The following is a 15901-nucleotide window of genomic DNA, read 5'->3' on the forward strand; positions in this document are numbered from 1 at the left end:
GGCTCAGGATGTAGAGTGGAGGATCGGTAAATATGTGTGCAGCACAAACACTGGAGTGATCAAGTGATCACTTCAGTGTTTGTAAACAACTGGGGATACATAGTACTATGTGTCCCCAGTTACGAATGCGCAGGAACTTCTTTACATAACTTCCTGTTCATTCATGAGTTTCTGAATGGGTAAAGCACTCACTATAGAGACTTCTACCCCTTGATAACTGGACGATAGTAAATATTTTACTATCACCAGTTTCTGAATGAATGGGAAGCCTCTGTACTCAGTGCTTTCCATTTAGAACAGAGGTTGCAGAAAAAGAGATTGAGCACACTGTGTCCTCAATTTCTTTTTCTATTTCAAAAGGGAAATGTCAGGGGTATGTTTAGACACCTGATATTTTCCTGAAGCCCCCGCCAACTGTAAAAAAATAAAATAAATAAATACAAAAAAATTTAAAAAACAACACATCCTGGGGACGGGGCCCATGGCGTCATATGACGCTGCACGTGCAGGGCGTTGGGTGACGTCACACGCCTGTTGGGGGGCACAATTTTTTCATTCTTGCCTTGGTCACAAAATGAACTAGCTTGGACTCTGCCTCTATCTGTGGTGAAACTATAAATTCCATCATGCATCTGCCCCCAGGAGTCATGTCTGTGGCTGTCAGAGTCTTGCAATGGCTCATGGGATTTGTAGTTGCACCACAGCTGGAGGACCAAAGGTTGCCCACCCCTGTGGAAAATGGTAGAACCTGGAGATGGCACAATCACCAAAAATAATTCTTAGCTGGAAGATACAAGGTGGCGGCAATCACGATGTCAGTGGAACATTCTGCTGACATAGTGATTGCTTGCATCTAAAATTACCTTCCCAGGGTGTCAGAGATGCTAGGTACACCATATTATTTATTCTTATATTTAAATGTTCTACAATGTAGTGATCACTAGGGATGCACCGATACCACTTTTTTTAAGACCGAGTGCGAGTACCGATACTTATAAAAAAGTACTCACAGATACCAATTACCGATACTTTTTCTTAAAGGGACAAGTCACATTTTTTCTAAAGCAATACAAACTAATGCTTTAAGGTCACTTTCTTAATATTATGATCCATGAGATGACGAGGGAGCATGACACCGGCTTCCCGGCCAATCAGAATGCCGGGCGCTGCGTCATTACACGGTGCCCAGCTTCCGGATTTGCTAGCTTCCTGACCAATCGGGAAGCCGGGCAGCGCGTCATTGCACGCTACCCGGCTTCCTGATTGGCGGAGAAGTCGGCTCCATGCTCTCTCATCACAAGTGACGAAAGAGCATGGAGCCGTTTCCTGGCCAATCAGGAAACCGGGCAGCGTGTAATGATGCGCTGCCCGGCTTCCTGATACAGGAAGTACTCGTGCTAGGTATCGGAGCATTTGGGCGAGTACGAGTACTCACCCAAATACTCGGTATCGGCTCCGATACTAGTATCGGTGCATCCCTAGTGATCACCCTAAAGTACCACAAATTGAAGGTATAATTATTTTTAGCAGGGGTTCCTTAAGACCTGAAAAATATTTCAAGGGTTTCTCCGGGGCAGAAGGTTGAGAAGGACTACTCTATATTATTACCTGTTGCTCCTCCATCAGCAGCTACATAAAAGGTTGGGTGATGACGGGAGGAGAAGAGGAGCTGGGCCAGCAAAGAGAGCAATAAGACACTCCCAAAAGAGGTGAAGGCTAGGGTGTGCAGAGGGAGGGGGCTGTGCTAGGGAAATGACACTTCCAAAAAAAGCTACATTTGCTAGTAAGTTCCGAGGAACATTGCAAGTAAGTAAAAAAAGTAATTAGTGGAAAGGTACTTGCTAGTTTTTAAAGCTGAGTATAGGCTTAGTATGGCTGCAGAGGCGGCTTTGGGCCTTTTGCAGTGTGTCCAAAAACAGGAAATGTTTGCTACATTCCAAAGCAAGCATATGTTTCTAGATGGTCACCTAGGGGCTCGTAGGTGTAACACAGTCATTTAACTTCAGCTACCCTCATGAGCAAAGCCCCAATTAAAGTCCCAGTGATGTCATATTTTTTAAGTGCAAACTATGCAACAGTGAAGGCAGATGGCTCAGTCAACCCAAAACATTGTTTGGCAGATCGAGTTAAACCAGTTGACAGTTTCTTCTATCCCATGAGGACTCTGTTGGTGAGATATCTGTGCCGAGTCTCAGGAGATATCTGTGCCGAGTCTCAGGTCTGCACTCTGTAATTCTCTGGACTACAAATCCCAGAGACGTCAAGCTTATCTCAAGGATGAGCCCAGCTGTAAAGCATGGCAAAACTTTAATTTCTATTAGTTGTCTGTTCTTGCAGTAAACTTCAAGGAAACTGACCCAGTAGCATTAAAAGTACTTTACTTGGCGAAAATGCTGCATGTACAAACTTAGTTACAGGAAAAGCAAACAAATACATAAACAAGACTGGCTGCTACAAACATTCACATGCACCCACTACACTATCTTCTAGTACATGTATAATTTCTAGGAGGGGAAACACTGAAAGTGTACTTAGCTTAGGCTGCAGCCTCCAATAAATTCCGTGATGAGCAGGACTTGGCCTAGGAAGAATGGCTTCTCATTGCAGTATCCTGGTCTTGAAGCAAGTCCTCTCGTCTTGTGAAGCGCCCTCGTACTGTCCCCTCCTGTGAAGCCCTGGTCTTGTGAAGTGCTGGGCTGGTGAACTGCTGTGTTACCTTTCAGCTACTGGCTTTTTATTGAGAAAACTGGCCTAAAACAATGGAATCGACGCCCCCTTTCTAAAATGCAATACAATGCATTTCACGTACCCACCTCTAGGTGGCAGCGTTGTACCATAAATTGCCATCAGTAGTCAAGATTTGATTTGAGTCTTGTCCAGGCTAGGCGTGACTATTTACGATCACCATCCCATTGTGATACAAATCAATACAGGACAAGCTACACCATTGTGTAAAACCAGTTTGGCCTGTATTGTATGCCATTTCCATTGTATGAACCAAGTTTCTATCAACAAACAAACAAAACCTCCGTCTCTCTTGCAAATCTATGTGTCTGAAAAAGTCCACTAAGATATATCGCAACACACACTCACAGATGAAGTTCCTTCCTGGTGCTCCCATCCAGGTTCTAACCTCACGCCTTGTGGGTAACACCTCCAGAAAGCCTGTGCGGGGGAGGGAGAAGCAGCACAAGGCGCTAATCAGTTGTGCTGCAGTACAATAAACCATGTTGATAGTTGGAGAGAGCAGAATGACAGAGAGATGAGCTCATCGGTCTGCTGCTTCTCCTTTTACTGTCCAATCACAGGCTGGAGGAGGGACAAGACCTGTATGTTTTGCTGAACTGCTGCAGAAAAAAAACAGGTCTCCTTCCTTGCCAGACAGGACTAGGCCGTGTGGCAGCGGGGTGTAAATCTCAGGACTGGATAGATAGAACCACAAATCCTTTGGCAGGTAAAACAGCTCATCTTTGTATTTAGCTTTGTGTCTGCAGTCGCCCTCTAGTGGATTCTTCAGGTATATACACAGAATCCACATATGTCAGGGACCCAGAATCTTGGCTGACCATCCATCCAACCTTGACAAGGGTGTGGCTACCAATCAGTTGAATGTTTATCAGATGCGCCCCCTTGCCTGTCAAAGATGGTTAGTGAAGCGTGGTCACTGGCCTGTTGAATATTTGTTCCAGTATAAAATAGTTCACCAAGCATATTTTACGCCGGCTAGACTTGCTGTCATGCGACCTGCAGTGTTGTCTAAATGCTGGAGATGCCCTTATGAGCCCGCTGGCCTGTTACATGTGCTGTGGTCTTGTCCTGAGCTACTGGACTATTGGAGGGGGTGGTTGTGGAGGTATCGGGTGTGCCCGTCCCTGTAGAGCCAGGGGTGTGTTTCCTGGATTGGTCTAGTTGATGGACTGGCTCCTTCTGTGGTGTCCCGTACCCTCCTTACCTACCTACTATTCTATGCTAGGAAGCTCATTTTTGAATTGGAGGAAGCCGGTGGCACCTACATTGGGGGCTTGGACGTCACTGATCAATGCTTCCTTACCATTCCATAAAGCAGCTTATGCTAGTAGAGGTTGTCCCTTGAAATGTGAAAAAATATGGTTATCGTTGCTCCAGTCTGATCGTACGGTAGTTGCCTAATTGTATATACTTTGAGTATCTGCCCCTAAGGTCTCTGCACACCACAGGTACCTAGCCTCTACTCCTTGCTCATGACAGAGCTTCACAGTGTGGGAATCTCAGTCCTGATCCTAAAGGTAGCTGCTCAGATTTATATTTCATATATGTATACTGCATAGATATCTACTCAGATAGAGTATGTTGGACTCATATGGACATTATCTGCGCCTGTGTGTTGGGGGGAGGATTGTTGACCGGAATGTGTTGGGAATAATTTGGGGTGTAATGGCTTTCAATTTTCTCCTTTGGGATTGGCTCACCCTGCACCCTGAATAATTGTACCTCTTAACTTGTACTGTACAGTTACGACACTATGTTAGTGTATTGTTTTGGTATATTGTAAAAGGAATAAAAAGATTTTTCAAACAAAAAAAGTCACATTATTGTGAAATAGCAGAAACCATGAAGATCAGTTTATACTGAAACACTTTCAGATGCCATTTTGGAAACAAAGCCAGTGGTGATGGCAGGAAGCCAATTGAAGGGTGAACACTGGCCTAACTTTTAATATGGTGGCTGGTAGTGGGGGAGACAGCTACTCTTCAAAAAGTCAATCTTTATTCGTATCAAGTCAGGAGGTATCTGGTGGCATGACGAGGGTCTCTCGGGGAAGGGCCCGAACTAGGAAAGGGTGGCACCTCAAATTGACACCGAAGACTCCCAGGAAGTCAGGCAGAACACCCGGCGAGGGCGGGGAGAAGGAGAAATCCCTCAGGAGGTGAGAGAGGAAATAAAATATCTCCATACGGGCCAACGATTCACCAATACAGAGCCGAGCGCCCATACTGAACGGCAGGAGGGAGCGCGAGGTGGGGTTGCCTTCTGAATGGGACAGGAATCGATCTGAAAATAAAAAAGGTAACAGAATATCAGAATAATAACAAAGACAGAAGGAGGTGCAGTGACACAGAATTGGCAGAACCACATGTTTTGAAAGTGTTGTCACCCTTGTTAAGGAGACCCTGTCACCAGGCCAATTGTTTTTAACATAAATCTTCCATAAGATTATACATGCGTGTGCATTTCATGTAGTTTATGCATGTTATTTACCTGTAAAAGTTGTCCTTGTGTAGTCCTGACACGGCTGCTGGTCATTTTGGATGTAATGTCAGCAGCCCCCATAGACTCAGGGCTGTCACTCAATAGCAGGGGTCCCCAAACTTTCTAAACAATGGATCAGTTAATTGTCCTGAAGAGTTCAAGGGGGACAGATTGTCACCAGTGGGAGTAAATGCCCCAGGCCCAATGGTCAGTGGAAGTATAATATGCCCCGGCGCCTGTGGTTAGTGGTGAGAGCGATAGCGCACCATCGTTGGTGTCAGGCAAATAAATACCCCTTTATTGGGGTCTGTGGGAGAAAAGGTGCCCCATTGTTGGTGTCAGTGAAAGGAATAGTGTCCCTTTGTTGTTGTTAGTGGGAGGAATAGTGTCCCTTTGTTGGTGTTAGTGGGAGGAATAGTGTCCCTTTGTTGGTGTTAGTGGGAGGAATAGTGTCCCTTTGTTGGTGTTAGTGGGAGGAATTGGGCCACATTGTCGTTGCTGTCAGTGGGAGGAACAGTAACCCATCATTGGTGTCAGTAGGAGGGATAGCGCCACATTGTTGGTGTCATTGTGCCCTCTCTTTAATGTCAGGTAGGGAAAATGTGCCCCATCATTGGTGTCAACGGGAAAAATATATATTATTTTAAATTATGCCACACATTGGTGTCATTGGGAGGAATAGTGTGCCAAGGAAGATGCAAGCAAAGGGCCACATCCAGCCCCCAGGCGGCAGCATGGAGAGAACAGCTCTATTATTTTCTCCTTTGCTCTTTTGAGTTTGTGTGAACAATAAATGGTGACGGGCATACATACCGGGGCAAAACTGTTCAGGATTCTCCCAGATGGTTTTATCATGATGAGCAGCAAAGATATTCGGAATGAGAGTAGTCCCTTTGGGAATAGTGTAACCTGCCACACTGAACAGAATGAGATGGTGTTAGAGTCAAAAAAATTAGACATACATAAAAATTAGATATAGACACACACACAGTATATTAATGTGTAAAAGGGAATTCGAATGGGATGTGTTTTCAGTAAGCCTGTTATAAATCTGGTCAATATGAAGGGAGTAGGGATGCACCGATACCGATACTAGTATCGGTGCCGATGCAGAGTATTTGGTCGCGTACTCGTACTCGCCCAAATGCTCCGATGCCTAGCCTGATACTTCCTGTATCAGGAAGCCTGGCAGCGCGTCATTACACGCTGCCCGGCTTCCTGATTGGCCGGGAAGCCGGCTCCATGCGACGAGGGAGCATGGAGCTGGCTTCTCGGCCAATCATGAAGCCAGACAGCGTGTAATGACTCGGTGCCTGGCTTCCTGATTGGCCACCTCAATGCGAGGGAGCATGGAGCCGGCTTCCCAGCCAATCAGGAAGCCGGGCAGCGTGTAATGACTCGGTGCCCGGCTTCCTGATTGGCCACCTCAATGCGAGGGAGCATGGAGACGGCTTTGGAGCACATTTAGAGAGGGAGGTCACCTTCACTGAAACCCCTTTGTGAAAATGATCATTGGATCCAGATATGTGGGAAGCTGAAGTTAAAAGCAAATCACAACATTTCCTGTCATGTGTGTTCCCTTCTTCCTCCTGAGCCATCCCTATTGATCCACCAATTAAATGCGTTTTGTAGGAAGCTCTTCAGTGGACGAGGACGGATAGTCCAATCTTTTGGGGGGCCTTTTTTCTGAACGCGCTGTTGGCAGGGGTCTCCTCAGGTGTCTCCGGAAGCATCTCTAAAGTATTGGAAGAGTGAGAGCGCCACAACGATTGATTGAGTGCAGCAAATTTATTTTAAAATAAAAAATGAACTAAAATTAGAAATCCAACATGTTTCATGGGGCACCCTGAATCGGGCTTCATCTGGGCTTGTGTGCTTGTACTGAAATCACATCTGTATTGGACTGCAGTTGTGTAGAGAGAAAGGATTGCACAAGTTGAGGCTCACAACAGGAAAGAAGAGTTTAAAATCCATTCTCTCTACACAACTGCAGTCCAGATCGGATATCAATATTGGCATAAAAGCCCTAATGAAGGGGGAGTTGTGACAAGCCCTGATGAAGGGGGAGTTGTGACATGTTGGATTCTACTTTTAGATTGTATTATTTTAAAAAAAACAAAAAACATGCTGGACTTGTATTCTTGTGGCACTCTCGCTCTGCCAATACTCTATTGGTCAGTGATGCTGTCCAGCAAATTAAAGGGTCAGTAGGAAGATGTGGGAGCATGGGGAAGGGCTATCATTTGCCTATAATTTGTGACCGCCAAAATAAAGGTGTTATGAATAAAGTGTATGTATAGAGCAGGGGAGGGGAAAACCCCTGCAGGGTCATTTTTTGCTGTCTGTGTACCACTGGGGAAATTTCCCTTCACTTCCTGCCACAGATATGCAACAGGAAGTTAGAGGAAATCACCTAAAGTTAAGGAAAGCCCTCTCTTTTACTGTTGCCCCCAGAACAGGTGTCCCCATTGGAAGATTTCCCCTTACCTATTGTTCTGGGGACAGCTCTAAAATTTTCCCTGACTTTCTTCCTCGGAAACAATGGTCAACAATACAAATTAAGGGATTAATCTCCCCAATGGGGACAGAGATAGGTAATAAAAACTTGACACAGGGTTTAACCCTTCCATAGTCTATACAAAAAAAAGAAAAAGGTTTTGCCTAGAGATATACTTAAATAGGATTTACCTATAAAAGCCTCTCTTGTGTAGACATCCAAAAGCCCTGAAACTGATGCTGGGTGCCACCATTTTGGATGTGATGCCAGCAGCCCCAGAATCAGAACTTTTTACTTGATTTGGTAAAAGAGAACAGTACACAACTTTTTGAGGAAGCCCAGTATGGTTGGAAACTACCGACCTGCCAGGACATCACTGTCATTTCTCACCTGGTGTCCCTGGTGGCAGAATGTGGTATTGCAAGGGGAACCGTCGGCCTCATTCTAAGGATCTCTGAGGTGGTGGCGCTGAGATATGGTAAGCTGTTACGCTCTGCGTATGCGGGGTATCGGTCAGGCCCCACTGCTTCTATGATCTCTTTGTGAATTTTCTCCTGAGCCTGTAAGTGAAGAGAGTCCATTCAGCACAAGTCTAACCAATGGCATCATCGCTGGATGGAGTATAACTGATACAAACCAACATTTCAGTGCCGTTTCCCCGAACACAGTTACCCCACCTACAACCCATTTCAGACCCGTCCAGTGACTGGGTGATCCTGCCCAAACCCCACCGACTTACCAGAGTGGCCCATCCAAGCCCCGCCTCTTTTGCAGGGACCACCCACTTGCGGACCCCCAGCACCATAATGAATGCTTTACTGAGTTTGTGCAGCAACTCAAATAAGGGTGACAGTGTGATCCCGGGACACGGCATCATCGGGACTGTCCCAGCAAATCCAATAAAGTCAAGTGTTTGAGCTGCAAAATATCTAATCCCCATGGTGACGGCATGTATAAGTTATCTCTCTACCATGGTGTTTGTATATTTTCTGCGGGTCAAACACCTGACTGTCTCTGGGCATCAAAGGCAACCACCACGTACGTTCCATTTGCCAGAATTTGACCAAGTATCATCCTCTTGCACCCCTGCTGTACAGTGAAGCTCTGATTGGGATCGGTTTGTCAGGGTATTTCTATATAAAATTACAAAAACTGATGAACTATGACTTGTACAGAAACCAAATCAAACTTTTCTGTGCAAGGGTCCAGAAGTCTGTGCTGGACAGATAAGTTAATCAACCAAAATAGCCTATTGTGTACAAATTAAGCAAGACACAAACAATTCCCTTGAGAAACCAGCTATTGTACTAACCAACTAAATTCAAAGAGATAAACATTGCAAATGAAGTCTAAGATTTGAGTAACCATGGAATCACAATTGACAATGCTGAAAGACCTTTAAGACTTCAAGGTCAGTAAATAAAAGAAATTAAACAAGAAAGACCCGGATTAAGGATATCTTTGCCCCATATGAAAAAACACTGTCTATTAAATCTAAGTATAATTCAGACACCACCCTATAATTAATATTTCACCAAGATTTGATACCACTCAATCACAACAGGTTGAAGCAGCAGTTTGCTTAGAGTTCCGCTTTAAATAAAAAGGAAGAAATACAACATCAGCAACATTTGAAGGACTTATAGACAAACTCCACAGGGGAACTTTTTACATTTTTGTGTCAATGTGGGAAAATGGGGGACATGAGCGTGATTTCATATGGGATATCTCTCATATAAAAGATATGTCTACTAAATTAGCAACAGTTCATGGACTGCATTTTGTGGGTCTCACCTCAGGGTAATGGAGAAGGAAGGCCACGGTCCAGGTAAGTATGGAGGCCGTGGTTTCTGTCCCTCCAATGAGTAGATCTACCGAAGCCATGTGAAGGTGTTCTTCTGTCAGCTGGGAGGCGTCACCGTCATCCACCTTGCACTTCTGTTTTAGAAAGTGGATCATTTCATCCAAAATGTCTTCCTGGGACTCTTCTGTGGGGGGATCACACTGATGGGGAGACGGACAGGTTACCACATTGGTGGAGTTTGTTACATGGAGATGAAACTTGTACAGGATTCATATTCCTTGCACACCTTATGTTTCTCCATGTGACTCTTCACAAAGCTGTTTCTTGTCTCTACAGCCTGCAAGAGATTGTTTAAGGCTCCATTTGGGAGTTTCTGATGAGGAGGAAAAAATATAAATAAATTTTTTACATATTCTCCGGAAAGCGCCTTCCAAAGTCACCCTGTAGGAAAAGAAAGAGATATTCAACTATTTCCTATCTGTAGCACAGGGACCGACTCATAGCTCCCTTCTGTCTGTGTCACCCTGCAGGAGGAGGGACCGACTCATAGCTCCCTTCTGTCTGTGTCCCCCTGCAGGAGGAGGGACCGACTCATAGCTCCCTTCTGTCTGGGCCACCCTGCAGGAGGAAGGGCAGACTCATAGCTCCCTTCTGTATGTGTCACCCTAGAGGAGGATGACAGACTCATAGCTCCCTTCTGTCTGTGTCACCCTGCAGAAGGAGGGACAGACTCATAGCTCTCTTCTGTCTGTGTCACCTTGCAGGAGGAGGACAGACTTATAACTCCCTTCTGTCTGTGCCACCCTGCAGGAGGAGGACAGACCCATAGCTCCCTTCTGTCTGTCACCCTGCAGGAGGAGGGACAGACCCACAGCTCCCTTCTGTCTATGTCACCCTGCAGGAGGAGGGACAGACTCAAAACTCCCTTCTGTCTGTGTCACCCTGCAGGAGTATGAAAAGACTTCTGTCTGGGCCACCCTGCAGGAGGAAGGGCAGACTCATAGCTCCCTTATGTATGTGTCACCCTAGAGGAGGATGACAGACTCATAGCTCCCTTCTGTCTGTGTCACCCTGCAGGAGTATGAAAAGACTTATAGCTCCCTTCTGTCTGTGTCACACTGCAGGAGGAGGGACAGACCGATAGCTCTCTTCTGTCTGGGTCACCCTGCAGGAGGAGGACAGACTCATGGTTCCCTTCTTTCTGTGTTACCCTACAGGAGGCAGGACAGGCCGATAGCTCTCTTCTGTCTGTGCCACCCTGCAGGAGGAGGACAGACTCATAAAATGCATCTTGTTCATGTCTATCTTATATAGCTGTATTTATCTCTCACCCTGAGAATTGGGACAATGTCCAACACATTGACAGCTGGAGCCTCAAATAGTTTCACAATGTTAGATACACATTTATGGATTTCCTGAAACGCGGGGTCTGAGAGCTCATACTGAAAGAGAAGAAAGCAAGAAATGAATAGTCACACCTGCTATGCATGTAACATAAAATAAAATTCACCTTCTATAACACATCAGAATTCTATTTTTTATCTATTACTAATGTTGAGTTGAGTCGTTGTCAGGTACCAAGTCAAAGTCTTTGTAGAAAAATGACAACACTTTCTACTACCAAAGCTGCATATTATGGGGTCCACAATCCTGGAACATACAGGAACACATACAAGATTGACGATTTGATTCTTTAAATGTTCTTATATTTAGTATGTTTTAAAGCCTCTTCATTGCTGCCTATATACAGATAAGTTAGAGCGGAGGCCTCCTTTAAAGTATTTTCAGGAAGAGAAAAGATCACACAATCACCAGTGAAAGATTGACCTTTTTAATGGCACTCCTCTATTTCCCCATGATTATCTTTTACTTGGGGCTGCTATCAAGAGTCATTACTGGCTAACACTCCCCCGTCCCCAGCAAAGGAAGCAGTTCACCCTCTGCAAATTAAACTTACACTTGTTCCAAAAGTCAACGCTGCGATCACCCTACACGTGCGCAAGGAGAACTCTTTAGCTACGTCCACTGGATCCCCATGTCGCTGGTGGAAGTCCTGGAGGCAAAGAAAAATGACAGTCAGTTGATATCCCAAGCCTATGACTCGCACTCATTGCTCTATAACATATTTTCCCCCGCTCTATAGTGTCTTCCTACCACAAGAACTCAGTTCACACAAAAGGGATATTTCACTCTTAGGTGGGGTTTGGTGGGCCCTGGCTTCTTTCAAGCCGTACATACTCCATCAGGGAGATTTCCAACCATAATTTCTCGACTCTGTTTCTATCCAACTGGGACTTCTTAGCCACCTTTACGTATTCCAGCTACCAAAGATATGGGAACCTTAGGGCTGGGGGGCAAAGACACCCATAGGGCCCCCCACCGTAGTGAGTCATTTCTGCAAGATAAAAAAGTGTAGCATGCAAAGCGTGCCATGGTCCCTCATTGATTGGTGGGTATGGTAAAAAGTGGGTCTTCTTTAAAGGACATGGTTTATTGTAATGTACTTTTTCACATCTTGCACGGTCATCTTCCTTCTCATCCCTTTCAGTTCTTGGCATTTGGTCACCTGGTATCTTAAATGGAAGTTGGCGATGGAAGACTTCCCTCTGCCAGATGCTGTGATTTCAGGTCCGAACTGGAAGCAGATAGTTTTAGCCAGTATATGTGGGCCCTGCTCTGATCAATGTCTGAGTGGTGAGGTATCTCCACTCAGGGCCAACAGCTCAACATAGCTTTCTAATAGTGGCCAATAGGGCTGATGCTTTCTTGCCCCTAGCACAGCCTTCCTGTGGAACTTTTGTATTATTTGCCCTCATCCATGACCCCGTTGGGGATTTTTTTTCCTGTCCCTGTCCCTGTCCCTGTGACACACATACTAAAACTGGAGGTGTAGACTTCACCAGGACAGGAAGACACAGGCGCAATAAAAATATTGTCAGTTTTTACTCTTCATCTCAAAAAATGAATTTTTGCTTTTGTCACCATTGGGGAGATTTCCCATCACTTACAGTCTTGACAGGAATTCAGTAGAAATCTTCCCAACTGGCAATAAAAACATGACCTAAACCTCTCCTGCTCGATCCAAAGTAAGCATTACTGGCTGGAGTTGGGCTTTAAAAGTGGCCATAAACTAGAATTCTGGCTCCTGGACTGTCTCATTGTTCCAAAGCATCAAGATCACTTGAAGAGGTTCAGCATCATCCAAGATACTTGGATGGCAAAAGGTGGCAGCTTCCATCTAAGGCTTCCTAGATAATTGCAAATATACTTGAAGAACAGCGCTAGCATTCGCTCGCCACAAACCATCACCTGACACAGCATCCTGGCCTCCTCTTCCAGCAGATTGTCCAGGCCCCGGCGAACTCTTTTCTGTAGGGCCAGGTGCGTGAGACGTCTCTGTACCTTCCAGACGGCGGTGTAGTCCCCCAGCGACAAATCCTTCCCGCCATAAGATATCAGGTCACCTGAATCACAGACAGGACACATAGTGTATTGTATGTATGGCGTCAGCAGCAGCAGCCAGGAGCTCAGCTACTTCCAACATCTGGACCATGTGGGATTTTTAGTTTACTTGTAGACCAATGCAGCTCCGAGTTATTAATTTTGCCACTCCTCAGCACCTCAGCAAGGTGAAAAGAGAGGAAGCCCTGGGTAAGGCGAGTTGTCACTCTCTTTCTCCACCCAATGTGACAACCTCCCTAGTGGTACCCTTTTCCCATCCTCGGGCTCCCATAGAAGCCACATGGGCTGCTATAACTATAGTTATGCCACTTCCCCAGAGAGAGACATTTGGCTAGAGAGAAGATATAGGGTGTCAAGTGAGTAAACCCTGAAAGTTACCATTAAGTGATCTTTAGATTGAAGAACCGTGGAGCTGATAAGGGCACAGAGGTTAGTCAGGTTTAGATACCACTACCCGGAACCCCATGCCACCAAATATTATTTTCTGAAGATGTCTTTGTTTACCGGAACTGTGCTTGGCTAAACAGTCAGGTGACAGAAGCAAGCTTATATAATAAATGTACCTACCAATGTAGCTTTTGGGTCGTCCAGCAAAATCGGCCCAGTTCTTGACGAGAGCTTCGCGGATTAACTCTGCACTGTTCAACACAACAATATCTGTTTAGAGAAAAGAACAAAACAGTCACGAAGGGTGCATTAAAAGATACTGTATGTAGATGCCATTATCTGAGCAGTTTAGGGCCCTTTCACACCATATGTCTTAGGATGTGCTGGGCAGCCTTGACCAACACAGTCCTAACACATGGTCAAGCTGAAAATGTTCTCAGCCTGAAAAATAAAACTAATGCAACCACCACATGGTAAAATGCTTTTTAAAGGAAAACTGAATTTAAAAAAACATAACCCTATGAATATCTCCCAACACTTTGCATGTTATATATACCCCGACCCCCCCTACATACCTGAGATCTTTTAGCAACCCGTACTTGGAGGTGCAGCCTATGCCAGGTCAGATGTTGCTCCCAGCTCACTCTAGGTTGGTGAGGCCATGAGTTAATAATAGGCGCATACTTTTTTCCGTGCCCTATACTGCATGGCTGATCTGAGGGATTTAGAGGGGGTATACATAACATGAGGAGGGCTGGGGGATTAGGCTTAAGTATTCTGAAAACACTGTTATCATTTAAACCTTTAACTCTTGTAGAGGTGTTACATAGTATTAGCCAGCATTAGCCATCATGTGCTATTTTTTACTATGGATTATGGGCTGTACTCAGTACTGCTCACATGCACCGCAAAAAAATGCTAGCACGGTGGTCAACCTTTGATATGGGGCCAGTAAAAAAACTTCTTACACTTAACCAACTAATTGAATAAGCTTCAAAAGTTACAAATTCAATCCCAAACTAAGTGCAATAATTGGCAAGATTTACACAAACCCTTGCATGCCTACCTTGTCCCCAGAAGCTCAGTCGGAAAATGGGGCCGTATTTCTGGGAAAGTTGCAGGAAGTGGCGAGGTAGATCTGAGCGTCCTAGATCAAACATATTACCCAGGAACGGTAGAGAAGTGGGACCCGGGGGGTACTTTCTGCGAGTCTGAGGTGATCCTCGGATTCTCCATGGTGAACATCCTAAGTACAGACAGATCAGGAGGAGGAGAGGAGGCAGCAGCAGCAACAGGACCATAGTGACAAATAGAAACTGAGGATTGATGGAGTATTTGTAGAGGAGGGATGGGTATAACCTTGGGAAGACTGAGAACTGCAGAAACAAAGGGAGGAGTTTTGATGACTGACAGATGAGTGCTGATGGAACACAGCTCAAAGTTAGAGAGAGACATATGACTACAGGACCATGAAAGGATTAACAATATAGTTACACGATTCACTTTGTAATGTCCTTTTAATGACTGGTTATTAGGAGTGGGATAGAACTTATGGAAATTCAATATAGAAATACAGGTTTATTTTTAGTTTTTGACCATAGATACCCTCTAGGCCCTTGGTTCTCAATTGGTGGGTCGTGACCCAAAAATGGGTCGCAACACCGTGTTCAGTGGGTCACTGCACGCCTTCCACTGTAGTAGGTGAGAAGGTACCCTGCCTCCCCCTAGCGCAGCACTTAGTTCTCCCGCCAAGCAGCCATGCCAAATATGCTGCCCGGCACCGAGGGTCAGCTTGAGGTGGGATGGGAGTATGGCCGTGAGGGAGCTCTATCCATATGTGCATTGCTTACAGCTCCCTCGCGTGTCCTGTAGAGGTGCCTGGGCCGCAGTGACGTCACATTCTTGCTCCCGCCACCTCTACAGGTTGCGCAAGAGATCTGTACAAGCAATGCACAATTGGATGGAGCTACGTCACAGCAGAGCAGCCCACACTGAACCCAGGCTGAGGATTCACTCCAGTTCTTGTAAGGTAGTGGGACTGGGTGGATCTTAAAAAATATAAAGAAAAATAAAAATATTTTTGGAGTGTGTATGTGTGTGTGTGAGAGAATGTCTGTGGTTGTGTGTGTCTGTCAGTGTTTCTGAGGGACCGTTCACACTAGTACAGTGCGTTAATCTCATAGTATTGTGCGATTCACGCACTGTACCAAGCAATCGCTGCTACTGTGAATTCTGGTGTGGGAGGTGTGTTGCGTTGCCATTCATTTGAATGGTACCCCAAATGCACCTCCCACCCACAATTCGCATGGTACCCTAATGCCGTGTGTTCCATTGCAGTGCAGACATTACAGACTTGGGTCGCGACTTAATGACCGAGGACAAATGTGGGTCCTGAGGTTACACAGGTTGAGAACCACTGCATTAGGACAACCAAATGTCAACCAGTTAGGGTTTAGATCTGGTATATCCAAGGAGCCGTTGTCTAAAAGAACACAAACTTTCATCAATCAATCACAGATAAT

General features: G+C 45.4%; 1 protein-coding gene across 1 annotated transcript; it reads right to left on the reverse strand.

Annotated features, from left to right (window-relative positions):
• Positions 1–4727: 4727 nt before the first annotated feature.
• Positions 4728–14695, reverse strand: LOC108786530 (steroid 21-hydroxylase). Its single transcript, XM_018555846.1, has 10 exons — positions 14446–14695; positions 13560–13649; positions 12840–12994; positions 11488–11583; positions 10862–10972; positions 9817–9903; positions 9521–9730; positions 8117–8286; positions 6043–6146; positions 4728–5031 (listed from the first exon to the last, which is right to left on the reverse strand). The coding sequence occupies exons 1-10, from the start codon at positions 14678–14680 to the stop codon at positions 4760–4762; spliced, it is 1530 nt and encodes a 509-aa protein (XP_018411348.1). The 5' UTR covers positions 14681–14695; the 3' UTR covers positions 4728–4759.
• Between the last annotated feature and the right edge of the window lie 1206 nt (positions 14696–15901).

This window comes from Nanorana parkeri, unplaced genomic scaffold (genome assembly GCF_000935625.1).
Source record: "Nanorana parkeri isolate BGI_ZX_2015 unplaced genomic scaffold, ASM93562v1 scaffold215, whole genome shotgun sequence".
In the NCBI taxonomy this organism is placed as follows: Eukaryota; Metazoa; Chordata; class Amphibia; order Anura; family Dicroglossidae; genus Nanorana; species Nanorana parkeri.